Source organism: Heptranchias perlo, chromosome 39 (assembly GCF_035084215.1).
Source record: "Heptranchias perlo isolate sHepPer1 chromosome 39, sHepPer1.hap1, whole genome shotgun sequence".
Taxonomy (NCBI): Eukaryota; Metazoa; Chordata; class Chondrichthyes; order Hexanchiformes; family Hexanchidae; genus Heptranchias; species Heptranchias perlo.
Window position 1 is genome coordinate 9,265,027 of NC_090363.1, and position 15,696 is coordinate 9,280,722.

The following is a 15,696-nucleotide window of genomic DNA, read 5'->3' on the forward strand; positions in this document are numbered from 1 at the left end:
CTGGAGCGAGAGCGGGAGCGGGAGCAGGAGCAGGAGCAGGAACAGGAGCAGGAGTGGGAGCAGGAGCAGGAGTGGGAGCAGGAGCAGGAGTGGGAGCAGGAGCAGGAGTGGGAGCAGGAACGGGAGGATCAGGAGCAGGAACGGGAGGAGCAGGAGCAGGAGCGTGAGCTGCAGCTGGAGCTGGAGCTGGCGCAGTTGCTGGAGCTGGAGCTGGAGCTGGAGTTGGAGCAGGAGTTGGACCGGGAACTGGAGCAGGAAGAAGAGCTGGAGCAGGAGCTGGAACTGGAACAGTTGCTGGAGTTGGAGCAGGAGCTGGAGCTGACCTGGTGATTTAAACTTAAATCTTTATAAACTTTATAAACTGCAAACAAAAGTGAAAAAAACAACTTAATAAGGATGTGATTAATTCAACCAAATTCTCCTAATTACACTTATATTCAATTCAGATAGTTGCTGGAGAATGGCCCTGTTTAGATTCCAGTTGTTGGATGTAATGTTAGATTGGACCAACGATGATAACATGGCTGACCAGCATCATCGATGATGTCACACTGGTCATGCATGATGTCACAATGACTACTGACATCACAGCCAACCTTGCAATTTAGGGGTTAAGGGTTAAGGTTAGGGTTAGTGGTTAGGATTAGTGGTTACGGTTAGGGTTAATAAGAACATAAGAAATAGGAGCAGGAGTAGGCCAATCGGCCCTTCGAGCCTGCTCCACCATTCAATAAGATCATGGCTGATCTGATCCTAACCTCAAATCTAAATTCATGTCCAATTTCCTGCCCGCTCCCCGTAACCCCTAATTCCCTTTACTTCTAGGAAACTGTCTATTTCTGTTTTAAGTTTATTTAATGATGTAGCTTCCACAGCTTCCTGGGGCAGCAAATTCCACAGACCTACCACCCTCTGAGTGTTAGTGGTTCGAGTGTAGGGTTTCGGTTTAGGGTTAGAGTTTAGTGGTTAGGGTTAGGGTTGGGGCAAGGGTTTAAGGTTAGAAACCTTTATTAATGACGACGCGTTGTGTTTGTGTTAGGGTTAGTGGTTAAGGTTAGTATTTCAGGTCAGAGTTAGTGGTTAGAGTTACGGTTTGGGTTAGTAGTTAGGGTTAAGGTTAAGCATAGGGTGTTAGGGTTGGGGCTAGGGTTTCGGGTTAGAAACTGTTCATTTTTAAAATTATTATTGACACGCCATGTTTTCGGGTTGGGGTTGGGGATAGGCACCTGTGGAACTTTCATTTCCCAATCTCCAAAGGTTCCTCACATGAACGGACGTGGGCCACCAGCAGCAGACACGAGGCCCGGAGACCGACAGCCAAGCCCACAGCTGTGCCTGTGATCCCACCCACGTTTCATGGCACCGGCCTTCTGAGGAGAGACTTATGCTGTGGCATGACCGGACTGACCATGCTAATAACCCGGCCAACCAATTTGAGGCACACAGCGGCCTGGACAGGCGGGGCGGACTTCCGACGTGCTGCACCTGTCCAGCCCTTGGGACAAGGAGGGGCGGGACAATACCGGGACCAGGCTGCACTATGATGACCTGCAGCCCACGTCAGGTAACCTCTGTCCATCGCTCTCAGACTTAACCCAAGTCTGAATTTTAATACCACAGGTAGCTTCCAAGCTGCAATCAGAGACTCATGAAACATCAGTCAGGGAAATGTTGTCACCAATACCATTGTCAGGAGAGCCGAGGAATTCAACAGTTTTGGGATGACTCCCAGACAGCTAATGAAAAGGGCTATTCGGTTCTAGCACGCTGCTGGATTCCCAGCACTGCAGGGTGTCAGCCATGGCTCAGTTGGGAGCACTCTCACCTCTGAGTTAAAAGATTGTGGGTTCAAGTCTCACACCAGAGACTTCAGTGCATAATCTAGGCTGACACTCCCAGTGCAGTACTGAGGGAGCGCTGCACTTGTCGGAGGTGCCGTCTCTCAGATGAGATGTTAAACCAAAGCCTCGTCTGCTCTCCTGGATGGACATAAAAGATCCCAGGACACTATCTTGAAGAAGAGCAGGGTAGTTCTCCTAGTCAACATTTATCACTTAACAAAGCACAGATTATCTGGTCATTATCACTGTTTGTGGGATCTTGCTGTGCACAAATTTTCTGCCGCATTTCCTACATTATAAAAGTGACTATAATTCAAAAGTACTTCAATGGCTGTGAAGTGCTTTGGGATGACCTGAGGTTGCGACAGATGATGTATAAATGCTGGTTCTTTTTTTCTTGCTATAAATGGTTCCCACGTTGCATTGTGGGCTCCTATTGTAGGCCCACTGAATATAAACGGATTTCACTCCCGCAGCGTTCGAATGGCCTGCGACCAGCTACATCGAATCAGAAGACAATGGAGTGCCAGGGTGGCTTGTGGGATACAAGGCACACCCCTTGTTGCCATGGCTTACGACCCCCTTCTGTTGTCAAGCTCAGCAGTGAAACATTGGGCCAATGAGGCCGTTGCATCCCCCTGTGTATCCATTGAGAGGACACGAAGGGGCTTGAATGGAAGGTTTTGCTGCTTTGATGTGATGAGGAGGGGCATTGCTATATGCTCCTGAGGCAGGGGGACGGGTCTCTCGTATTGTGGTCGTTTGCTGTGCCCTTCCTAACTTTGCGATTCAGAAAGGACCGGACATCGAACAGCAAGAGGAGGTGGGCCCAGAAGCTAAGGATGCTGATTGACTCGCAGCTCAGCATCAAGGGGAATCAGTACTTGGCAGATCACTAGTACTATATTCTCCTGGGAATAAAGTTACATCGCACCTCCATGCCATTGTGCTGCTCTGGAATTCCCTGGGGCTTCCCGCAGGTTAAGTAACTGGACCCATAGGATAAGTAACTGGCCCTATAGGATAAGTAACTGGGCCGACAGGATAAGTAACTGGCCCTATGGGATAAGTAACTGGCCTATAGGATAAGTAACTGAGCCTACACCTGTCGTACAAGCACAGGCCTTGCACTGCTTTTCTAATGAGATGGGAAGTGTGCATTACCAGGCTTTGACCATTTGACCAGGTGTCCCAGTGTAGGAATAACGACAACAACTTGCATTTATATAACACCTTTAATGTAGTAAAGGCGCCTCACAGGAGGGTAATCAGACAAAATTTGACACTGAGCCACATCAAGATATATTGGGATAGAATCATAGAATCATAGAAGTTTACAACATGGAAACAGGCCCTTCGGCCCAACATGTCCATGTCGCCCAGTTTATACCACTAAGCTAGTCCCAGTAGCCTGCACATGGCCCATATCCCTCTATACCCATCTTACCCATGTAACTGTCCAAATACTTTTTAAAAGACAAAATTGTACCCGCCTCCACTACTGCCTCTGGCAGCTCGTTCCAGACACTCACCACCCTTTGAGTGAAAAAATTGCCCCTCTGGACCCTTTTGTATCTCTCCCCTCTCACCTTAAATCTATGCCCCCTCGTTATAGACTCCCCTACCTTTGGGAAAAGATTTTGACTATCTACCTTATCTATGCCCCTCATTATTTTATAGACTTCTATAAGATCACCCCTAAACCTCCAACTCTCCAGGGAAAAAAGTCTCAGTCTATCCAACCTCTCCCTATAAGCCAAACCATCAAGTCCCGGTAGCATCCCAGTAAATCTTTTCTGCACTCTTTCTAGTTTAATAATATCCTTTCTATAATAGGGTGACCAGAACTGTACACAATATTCAAAGTGTGGCCTTACTAATGTCTTGTACAACTTCAACAAGACATCCCAACTCCTGTATTCAATGTTCTGACCAATGAAACCAAGCATGCTGAATGCCTTCTTCACCACCCTATCCACCTGTGACTCCACTTTCAAGGAGCTATGAACCTGTACTCCCAGATCTCTTTGTTCTATAACTCTCCCCAACGCCCTACCATTAACGGAGTAGGTCCTGGAACGATTCGATCTACCAAAATGCATCACCTCACATTTATCTAAATTAAACTCCATCTGCCATTCATCGGCCCACTGGCCCAATTTATCAAGATCCCGTTGCAATCCTAGATAACCTTCTTCACTGTCCACAATGCCACCAATCTTGGTGTCATCTGCAAACTTACTAACCATGCCTTCTAAATTCTCATCCAAATCATTAATATAAATAACAAATAACAGCGGACCCAGCACCGATCCCTGAGGCACACCGCTGGTCACAGGCCTCCAATTTGAAAAACAACCCTCTACAACCACCCTCTGTCTTCTGCCGTCAATCCAGTTCCACTGCCTTCAATAGAAGTGAATATCGGGGTGTGTGGCATAACGGGCGGCAGATCTGATTCTGCCTGTTTTGCGTCCCCCCGCCCATGTCTAAATATCCCCCCATCTTCTGTCGTCAATCCAATTTTGTATCCAATTGGCTACCTCACCTTGGATCCCGTGAGATCTAACCTTATGTAACAACCTACCATGCGGTACCTTGTCAAAGGCTTTGCTAAAGTCCATGTAGACCACGTCTACTGCACAGCCCTCATCTATCTTCTTGGTTACCCCTTCAAAAAACTCAATCAAATTTGTGAGACATGATTTTCCTCTCACAAAACCATGCTGACTGTTCCTAATCAGTCCCTGCCTCTCCAAATGCCTGTTGATCCTGTCTCTCAGAATACCCTCTAACAACTTACCCACTACAGATGTCAGGCTCACCGGTCTGTAGTTCCCAGGCTTTTCCCTGCCGCCCTTCTTAAACAAAGGCACAACATTTGCTATCCTCCAATCTTCAGGCACCTCACCTGTAGCTGTCGATGATTCAAATATCTCTGCTAGGGGACCCGCAATTTCCTCCCTGACCTCCCATAACGTCCTGAGATACATTTCACCAGGTCCCGGAGATTTATCTACCTTGATGCGCGTTAAGACTTCCAGCACTTCCCTCTCTGTAATATGTACACTCCTCAAGACATCACTATTTATTTCCCCAAGTTCCCTAACATCCATGCCTTTCTCAACCGTAAATACCGATGCGAAATATTCATTCAGGATCTCACCCATCTCTTGTGGTTCCGCAGATAGATGACCTTGTTGGTCCTTAAGAGGCCCTACTCTCTCCCTAGTTACTCTTTTGCTCTTTATGTATTTGTAGAAGCTCTTTGGATTCACCTTTGCCTTATCTGCCAAAGCAATCTCATGTCCCCTTTTTGTCCTCCTGATTTCTCTCTTAACTCTACTCCGGCAATCTCTATACTCTTCAAAGGATCCACTTGATCCCAGCTGTCTATGCATGTCATATGTCTCCTTCTTCTTTCTGACTCGAGCCTCAATCTCCCGAGTCATCCAAGGTTCCCTACTTCTACCAGCCTTGCCCTTCACTTTATAAGGAATGTGCTTACCCTGAACCCTGGTTAACACACTTTTGAAGGCCTCCCACTTACCAGACGTCCCTTTGCCTGCCAACAGACTCTCCCAATCAACTTCTGAAAGTTCCTGTCTAATACCATCAAAATTGGCCTTTCCCCAATTTAGAATTTTAACTTTTGGGCCAGACCTATCATTCTCCATAGCTATCTTAAAACTAATGGAATTATGATCACTGGTCCCAAAGTGATCCCTCACTAACACTTCTGTCACCTGCCCTTCCTTATTTCCCAAGAGGAGGTCTAGTTTTGCCCCCTCTCTAGTCGGGCCATCCACATACTGAATGAGAAATTCCTCCTGAATACACTCAACAAATTTCTCTCCATCCAAGCCCTTGATGCTATGGCTGTCCCAGTCAATGTTGGGAAAGTTAAAGTCCCCTACTATTACCACCCTATTTTTCTTGCAGCTGTCTGTAATCTCCTTACATATTTGCTCCTCAATTTCCCGTTGACTATTTGGGGGTCTGTAGTACAATCCTATCAACGTGATCTCTCCCTTCTTATTTTTCAGTTCTACCCATATAGACTCAGTGGGCGAACCCTCGGATATATCCTCTCTCACTACTGCCGTCATGTTCTCCCTAATGAAGAACGCAACTCCCCCTCCTCTCTTACCTCCTGCTCTATCTTTCCTATAGCATCTGTACCCTGGAACATTGAGCTGCCAGTCCTGCCCCTCCCTTAGCCATGTTTCAGTAATAGCTATAACATCCCAGTCCCATGTACCCATCCATGCCCTGAGTTCATCTACCTTGTCCATCAGACTTCTTGCATTGAAATAAATGCAGTTTAATCTAGACTTCCCTTGGTCTTTGCCCTGCTTTCTCAGACCATCTGTCCGGTCATGTTTTGTACACTCTCCCTTACTGCCTTTTGTTTCTGTCACCACTTTACTTCCCACTGACTTCCTGCATCGGTTCCCATCCCCCTGCCACATTAGTTTAAACCCTCCCCAACAGCACTAGCAAACACTCCACCTAGGACATTGGTTCCAGTCCTGCCCAGATGCAGACAGTCCAATTTGTACCGGTCCCACCTCCCCCAGAACCGGTTCCAATGGCCCAGGAATTTGAATCCCTCCCTCTTGCACCATCTCTCAAGCCACGTATTCATCCTAGCTATCCTGTCATTGCTACTCTGACTAGCCCGTGGCACTGGTAGCAATCCTGAGATTACTACCTTTGAGGTCCTACTTATTAGTTTAACTCCTAACTCCCTAAATTCAGCTTGTAGGACCTCATCCCATTTTTTACCTATATCGTTGGTACCTATATGCACCACGACAACTGGCTGTTCACCCTCCCCCTCCAGAATGTCCTGCAGCCGCTCTGAGACATCCCTGACCCTTGCACCAGGGAGGCAACATACCATCCTGGAGTCTCGGTTGCGTCCGCAGAAACGCCTGTCTATCCCCCTTACAATCGAGTCCCCTATCACTATAGCTCTGCCACTCTTTTTCCTGCCTTCCTGTGCAGCAGAGCCAGCCACGGTGCCATGAACCTGGCCGCTGCCACCTTCCCCTGGTGAGCCATCTCCCACAACAGTATCCAAAACGGTATACCTGTTTGAGAGGGGGGTGGCCACAGGGGACCCCTGCACTACCTGCCTGCACCTCTTACTCTGCCTGGTGGTCACCCATTCACTTCCTGCCTGTACTCCCTTTACCTGCGGTGTGACCAACTCGCTAAACGTGCTATCCACGAGTTTCTCTGCATCGCGGATGCTCCACAGTGAGTCCACCCGCAGCTCCAGCTCCGAGATACGATCGGTCAGTAGCTGCAGGTGGATACACTTCCTGCACACATGGTCGGCAGGGACAAGTGACCAAAAGCTTGGGTAAAGAGGTAGGTTTTTAGGAGCATCCCAAAGGAGGAGTGCGAGAGAGATAGAGAGGCGGAGAGGTTTAGGGAGGGAATTCCAGAGCCTAAGGCCTAAACAGCTGAAGGCACGGCCATCAATGATGGGGGTGAAGGAAGTTGGGGATGCACAAGAGGCCAGAATTGGAGGAACGCAGAGTTCTTGGAAGGTTGTAGGAGGTTACAGAGAAAGGGAGGGGCGAGGCCACGGAGGGGTTTGTACACAAGGATGAGAATTTTAAATCTGAGGCATTGCCAGACCAGGAGCCAATGTAGGTTAGCAAGCACTGGGGTTATGGGTGAACGGGACTTGGTGTGAGTTAGGATACGGGCAGCAGAGTTTTGGATGAGCTCAAGTTTACAGAGGGTGGAAGGCGGGAGACTGGCTCGGAGAGAGTTGGAATATTTGAACACGCCAGGACCCCTGCAGAGCTGAAGATATTCCAGGTGAGTAACAACATTTTCTGGCCTCCCCCAAAGGACAATCAGATACACTCAAGGGCATCTGGCTGCTGCTGGAGAGCGATGTCACTTACTAGGAAGACAGCTATAGGCTTCTGGGGCCTGCAGCTGCATTCCAACTTCCTCCCAGATCGTATGGTGCAAGGCCCAGCCAATGCTTGTGCCTAGGCCTGGAGTGTGCCCGAGCCGTGCAAATGGCCCTGGGGCGGTAAAAATGTGGCCGGCTGCTTCCTCATACTTCAAAGTGAGCCCTTTTCCGCTCCTGCCTCAGCCTACCTGCTGCTGAAACCCTCATTCGTGCCTTTGTAACCACCAGACGCGACTATTCCAACTCTCTCCTGGCCAGCCTCCCACCTTCCACCCTCCGCAGACTTGAGCTCATCCAAAGCTCTGCTGCCCGTATCCTAACTCGCGCCAAGACCTGTTCACCCATCACCCCACCCCGTGCTCGCAGACACACATTGGCTCCCGGTCCGGCAATGCCTCAGATTTAAAATTCTAACCCTTGTGATCAAATCCCTCCATGGCCTCACCCCTCCCTTTCTCTGTAACCTCCCATCGCCATGTAAAATTGCTGTAGCCGAGCAGCAATTTGCGAGTTCAGATATCAGGAGAGGGTATGAGTGGTGGTGAGAAAGAAAAGGAGGCGGAACTTTCCCCAGGCTCTGCACCGCCGGCAGGGCCTCACACGCAGCGGGTGGCTTGTTGGAATATCGCCAGCACACTGCCCGTGATTTTCCATCCATTAACGCAGGCGGTGCAGGGGCCTCGGAAGATTCTGCCTGCTCCTTTCGAGGCTTAATTTTGCTGGTAGATTACCGCCTGGCGTCGGTAGCACAGTGGTTATGTTACTGGAATAGTAATTCAGAGGACTGGACTAATAATCCAGAAGAACGTGAGTTTAAATCCCATTGTGTTGAATTCAGTTTTAAAAATCTGGATATAAACTACTGGTATCTCCATGTAACCATGAGGCTATTGCATTGTTGTAAAAACCTACCACCCGTACCTGACCTGGCCTTTATGTGACTTGAGTCCCAAATGTACCTGGTTGACTCTTAACCTGCCACTCAGTTGTATCAAACCACACCCAAGAATCACAGACTATAGTGGTTGAAGAAAGCCCACCACCACCTTCTCAGGGCGACCAGGGGATGGGCAATAAATGCCGGCCTTGCCAGCAACGTTCACATCCCGAGAATATATATTTTTTTTAAATTGCTGATATAGTGTATATTTTTCCTGATTCTTCCTCTCCTCTTCCTCCTCCTCAGCCGGGTTCTCCGCGCACAGAGCCGTTTGAACGACCAGTAAAGCCAACCTTCTGAACAATCCGTGCACGGCTCTGCCATGTAATATGCCCGGCGATCGTTATCAGCACACCTCTCGGATGGACACTGCCTTGGACGTTAATATTTACAGCACTGGCCTCTAATCCTACTGTTATTATGAAGATGTCACCTTGCACCCTGTGAGGTGAAGATTACCGTTTATGTAACAAAATGACTGAATGTCGGGAGCAATGTTATCACTGTAATAATTATCATAATTCCCAAATTAATATGTATTAAAGCTGTCTTGTCCTCTTATGAATTGTGTTTTATTTTCTATTATTTCTGAACAATACTTTATCATGTGCTGGGGGCAGAATCTCCCTATAATACCACGCAATCTTCACCAACGGCTCATCTATGAGTTGTGACTGAACTTCATTCACAGCTCAAATCACCAAATGTTTGATTGGAAGCAGTGTCACCAATACATATTTTACTGAAATTAAATCCATTTGGCTTTTTGAAATGACCGAGTGGCTAAATGTACCGCCTATGATGGATTCCCGACTCATACAGACCGAGGTAGACCCCAGAGTCAATCCCTGGTCTGCGTCTTAGAGGAGAGGTCCTTATTTATAATTTACTTCGCAGATCAATAAGGTTCCTGTACATTGAATATCACGGATTTAGTAAGTATACAGCACATGTAAATGTACTTAAACATTCACTTAAAAGGGCCATACTTACAACCAGACCTAATGATGGCTGACTGGGGATTCAAACATGTTCCAGTTCGGAGCTCAGTATCTTAGGCCTTTACGAATCCTACTTAGCTGTTCAAAACTCCCATTTGTGTACCTTTTTGTCTTAAGAGACAATCCACTTGTTTCTGAATTATGTGATTATATAAAAGTCAAACTTCAGTTTTAACGAGTTCTTTTTCTGTCGCCCGGTAGGACTCCGCAACTTTGTTATCTGATCGCAGAATCATTAAGCACAGAAGGAGGCCATTCGGCCCATTGTGCCGAATCTTTGCAAGAGCTATCCAATTATCGATAGCTTCACTCTTGCTACATATAATAGCTATTCCACCAAGTGGAACTTTTAATTATAAATCTGTCTTTGATTCAGTATCACTCCATACTAATCCCAATTAAAAAGGATGATGGATACCCAGATGTTTTCCGTTGCAGAACTAACTGCTTTTCCTGCACTTTTTACCAACTGATTAAAGTTCTCTGAATCAGTATGCACTGATATGTCATTCAATTAGGATTAGTGAAGTGACTAAACTGACCATTGCTTTAAGGTCAGTCTTAGTTCAACAGTTCAGGGGTCACTGCATCTCAATTGACTCATACTTGCCCGCTTCACAGGCAAAGGCTAAAGGTTAATATCACGACAATAAAAAAGAACTCAATAGCAGTATAACATTCGCAGTGGGGCCCCGAGAATTGGCCTCAGTGCCCTTGGGCTGCAGGGGGAGAGGTCAACATCCAGCGATTCCTGCTGCAGAGCGGTGAGGGCTCAGCTGATGCCCCACACGGTAAAATAGCACGATAACACTCACTGTCTTTGGCTGACACAACAGCCACCTGGGTGAGATAGCATAAGCTGATGCCTACGAGGCTGTACCTTACCAGGAGTCAACCGGGGCGGAAAGGTTGGGGGGAGGAGGTGGTGAGATTGAACATGCGCGGGGAGGGGGGGCGCAAAACAAGAGGAATCACTTTTGTCACTCGTTATTCCACATGCCCGACATTCAGTTTGATTGAAGTCAACGGAACGAAACGTCCTTCGGGGGTTGGGGGTGTATAATGGGTAACTGATGTGTCCAATTTCACTCCCCCTGCACCTCCAACAAAGAAGAAGGTGCAGCTTTTGTTGTGAAAATCACAACTTAGCCGTCTGATAACTGTATATTAATATATTAATCACCAGTTAACACTGGTAAGATACATATCTGAGCAATGGAAGTCATAGACTCAGTGGTTCAGAGTTGGTACCAGAGATGTTATTAAAGATGGGATCGATTTTCTTGGTGAATGTGTCAGTGAAAGTGTACAGGTGAGACAGGTCATCGGCTTTGTAAAATGACACCTGTCCTCCCTCATAGTCCAGGTAAACTCCCAGCTTTCGGGGTTTCACATCGATATTGAGGATAGTAACTGGATTGCTCCTTGCCTTATATTTATCATCACTGTCCACGTGGATTATCCAGAATCCAATTTCAGGTGTTGTTATAAAGGCCAGGTTCCTATTGATAGACACCTTACACATCCCCACAACCCAGTGTGTCTTGTTTCCCACATCCACTTCCTAGTAGTGTCTCCCCGATGTGAACACAACACCTTGAATATTAAATTAAATCTTTCCGGGTTGTTAGGAACCAATTTCCGTTCTTTGCTCCACCTCATGCGCTTCAAATCCTCTGACAGGACCAGGGAGGGATGTGTCCAGGTCAAAGGTCAGCGAAGCCAGAACTGAAGGAAGGACAGGAACGCTGATAGACTAGCCCACCAAGTTTGGAGCAAACCGGGCAAAATCAGAGTTGTCTTTATAGATGACACTCGGTCCATGTGATCTCCTGAAATGGTTTCGATCACCTGAGGGGATCGGAGAGGGATTTTACAGAGTATTTTTTCTCTTATTGGCCCTGGGTTTTTTCTCTGATTTTTTTGCGTCTCCCAGAAGATTACATGACAGGGCGGGGCTTGGAGGGGGTGGTGGTGTTGGGGGGCGCGGGGAGGGGGGGGGGAAGGTGGAGGAGAGGGGGTAGGATCATGTCCCCCGTCAGTTCTGTCTTTCTAGCGGCCAGAGGACAACACACCTGCAAGATGGAGGAACATTAAATTGAAGAACCTGGAAGTAGAGCAATCGATCGCCAAGCGGCAACAGGGAGATTGGTATGTTTTCCACCCCCCACCCCGAGAAATCGGGGGTATTGACTTCAATGGGTTGTATAACGGGCAGCTGACCTGCCTGTCTTGTGCTCCCCTTCCCCGAGGCAAAATTGAATTTTACCCCTACTGACCTTTCAGCTCGCATGACCAGCCCTCTGATGGAGCTGCTTCACCTTTCCAGGCCCTCCGTCGGGTGGACGCCGCAGGGAGTGCTGTAAATGGGCATGGGCATCCTGCCCACCCTTGTGTGCCAATGATCCCCATCCCTGGGAAATGGAATGCGGTCAAAACCGGGCCATGCTGATCAAAGTCCCGCCCCACTGCACTTCTGGTGGGGGTGGGACTCCAGGAGTAATCAGGGCCTAGTCAGCTCAGTCGATGGAACTCCTGCCTCTGAGTCAGAAGGTCATGGGTTCAAGGCCCACTCCAGAGACCTCAGCACCAAATCTAGGCTGACACTCCGGTGCAGTACTGAGGGAGTGCTGCACTGTCGGAGACGCCGTATTTTGGATGAGACGTTACACCAACTCTCAGGTGGACATAAAAGCTCCCACGGCACTGTTCGAAGAAGAGCAGGGAAGTTCTCCCCGGTGTTCTGGCCAACATTTATCACTCAACCAACGTCACTAAATCAGATTAGCTGGCCATTATATCATTGCTGTTTGTGGGATCTTGCTGTGCGCAAATTGGCTGCCCCGTTTCCTACATTACAACAGTGACTACACTTCAAAATTACTTCATTGGCTGTAAAGAGCTTTGGGACACCCTGAAGTCGTGAAAGGAGCAATATAAATGCAAGTCTTTTTTTCTTTAGGAATAGGGTGCACCAAACAGTACACAAATATCCTGCTTTACTTACTGATGTCGATTAACATCTCCTACAATGCAGCCTGCAGAAAAATAATCAATGAAGCATAGAATCTCACAGCACAAAAAGGAGCTATTCGACCCGTTGTGTCTGGGCCGGCTCTTTCAAAGAGATATCCAATTAGTTCCACTCCCCCCTGCTCTTTTCCCATAGCCCTGCAAATTTTTACTTTTCAAGTATTTATCCAATTCCCTTTTGAATGTTACTATTGAATCTGCTTCCACCGCCCTTTCAGGCAGTGAATTCCGAATTGTATCAACTCACTGCGTAAAAATCAACCCCCTCATCTCACCTCTGGTTCTTTTGCCATAATATATACAGGATATAATTAATTCTGTCTTCTTCATATTTAATATATATTAATTTGTACAATATACAGTGAACGATACCTGGTGAAATCACTGCTCTCATTTCCTTCCACACTGTGACGTATTTCAATGGTCCACCAACTATATCCACAGGTAGCTCGGCGGAGAAAGCTCCAGGTTTGTGAACTTCGATCTCACACCTGCAAAACGGGGCTGGGAATCAGTCAGAGTTCGAGAGAGAGAGCAGCGATCAGATCACAGACGGCTTCTTTAAATCTGCTCACCTGTTCAAAAGGGCTTGAATGTCCTGAGGGGAGAGGAACAGAATAAACTGAATTCAGATTACTGAATCAGATTGAAGAGCTGCTGCTACAAATCTCTCGAGGAAACCTCAAAAGGGAAGGCAACGAGAAAAAGACAAGAAAGAATTTGCATTTATATAGCGCCTTTGATGACCCCGGGAAAGTCCCAAAGTTCTTTACAGCCAATGAAGCACTTTTGAAGTGTACTCACTGTTGTAATGTAGGAAATGCGGCAGCCAAATTTCAGACAGCAAGATCCCACAAACAGCAATGAGATAACAACCAGATAATCTGCTTTTTTAATGATGTTGGTTGAGCAATAAATATTGGCCAGGACACCGGGGAGAACTCCCCGGTTCTTTTTCGAAATAGTCCTATGGGATCTTTTATATCCACCTGAGAGGGCAGACAGAGCCTCAGGTTTAATGTCTCATCTGAAAGACGGCACCTCCAACAATGTAGCACTCCCTCAGTACTGCACTGGAGGTCACCATTGACCAGAAACTTAACTGGACCAGCCACATAAATACGGTGGCTACAAGAGCAGGTCAGAGGCTGGGTATTCTGCGGCGAGTGACTCACCCCCTGACTCCCCAAAGCCGTTCCACCATCTACAAGGCACATGTCAGGAGTGTGATGGAATACTCTCCACTTGCCTGGATGAGTGCAGCTCCAACAACATTCAAGAAGCTCGATAGCATACAGGACAAAGCAGCCCGCTTGATTGGCACCCCATCCACCACCCTAAACATTCACTCCCTTCACCACTGGCGGACTGTGGCTGCAGTGTGTACCATCCACAGGATGCACTGCAGCAACTCGCCAAAGCTTCTTCGACAGCACCTCCCAAACCTGCGACCTCTACCACCCAGAAGGACAAGGGCTGCAGGCACATGGGAACAACACCACCTGCACGTTCCCCTCCAAGTCACACACCATCCCGACTTGGAAATATATCGCCGTTCCTTCATCGTCACTGGGTCAAAATCCTGGAACTTCCTTCCCAACAGCACTGTGGGAGAACCGTCACCACACGGACTGCAGCGGTTCAAGAAGGCAGCTCACCATCACCTTCTCAAGGGCAATTAGGGATGGGCAATAAATGCTGGCCTTGCCAGCCTCGCCCACATCCCATGAACGGATAAAAAAAAACAGCCTAGATTTTCTGCTCAAGTCTCTGGAGTGGGGATTGAACCCACAACCTTCTGACTCAGAGATGAGAGTGCTGCCCACTGAGCAATGGCTGACACCAAGGAATTAGAGATGTAGAGGATTCTATGACCGTTGTGGGGAAAACCTCATTCATTGCAGCAGGGCACTCTGTCACCTCAGACAAAGTTTTGCCTGCCACGCCGTTGTCTCCACACTCAAAATTATTACATCATACCCTAAACTCTGCTGTCCAAACACATTTACCTACTTTGTGGACCCCCTCACACTCACACCGTCAGGATGGGGGAGGGGTTCCATTGCTGCATTCATCACTCCATTGGAGGATGACCAACATCACCAGCCGTGCCAGGCACACCGTCCACCTCCGCCACGTGGAGCTACACAACACAGTGCTGCGCAACAGGCACCTGCACAAAGAAACATTTTCTCTACGTCTACCCTGTTGAACCTTTTCATAATCTTAAAGACCTCTATCAGGTCACCCCTCAGCCTTCTCTTTTCTGGAGAAAAGAGCCCAACCCTTTTCAGATAAGTATAACCTCTCAGGTTTGGGGGCCTGTGAAGATTCTGCCTGTTGGTAAGTTACAAGCTGAGGAAATCTTCTGAAACACCCTGATAAAGTTACTGCACACAGTGACACAGAGGGACCCTTACGGGCACACGGCACAGCCCCCAGGTTAAATGCAACCGTAGTTCACATGCTTCCACTCCTAGGCAATGACCTGTTTATTCGACGCGCTGGTGCAGACAGCAGCTAGTGTCAGAGCTAAGGCCACGGACACATTCACGTGCAGCTGTAAATGGGCAGAAGTTGGATTTTGCCCATCATGGTCTAGCTTCATGGTAACATTAGGAACAGTAGGAGGCTATTCAGCCCCTCGCGCCTGCTCTGCCATTCATGGCCGATCTGTACCTCAACTCCATTTACCTGTCTTTGCTCCATATCCCTCACTACCCTTACCCAACAAAAATCTATCGATCTCAGTCTTGAAAGCTCCAATGGACCCCCAGCATCCACAGCCTTTTGGGGAGGGAATTCCAAAATTTCTACTACCCTTTGAATGAAAAAGTGCTTCCTGATTTCACTCCTGAATGGCCTGGTTGTAATCTTAAGATTACTCAGTTTCATAGCCTCAAGCTCATCCATAGAGGTCATTGTCAGGCCAATGCCTCC

General features: G+C 47.8%; 1 protein-coding gene across 1 annotated transcript in view; it reads left to right on the forward strand.

The window, feature by feature from the left end:
- The window catches only part of LOC137305207 (E3 ubiquitin-protein ligase TRIM39-like), a 35,089-nt gene extending 25,815 nt beyond the window's left edge, over nucleotides 1-9,274 (forward strand). The window contains exon 7 of the mRNA XM_067974034.1: nucleotides 8,969-9,274. Coding sequence (XP_067830135.1) covers nucleotides 8,969-8,997 — 29 coding nt within the window. The 3' untranslated portion in view covers nucleotides 8,998-9,274. The remainder of the gene's footprint in view (nucleotides 1-8,968) is intronic.
- Nucleotides 9,275-15,696: the final 6,422 nt, after the last annotated feature.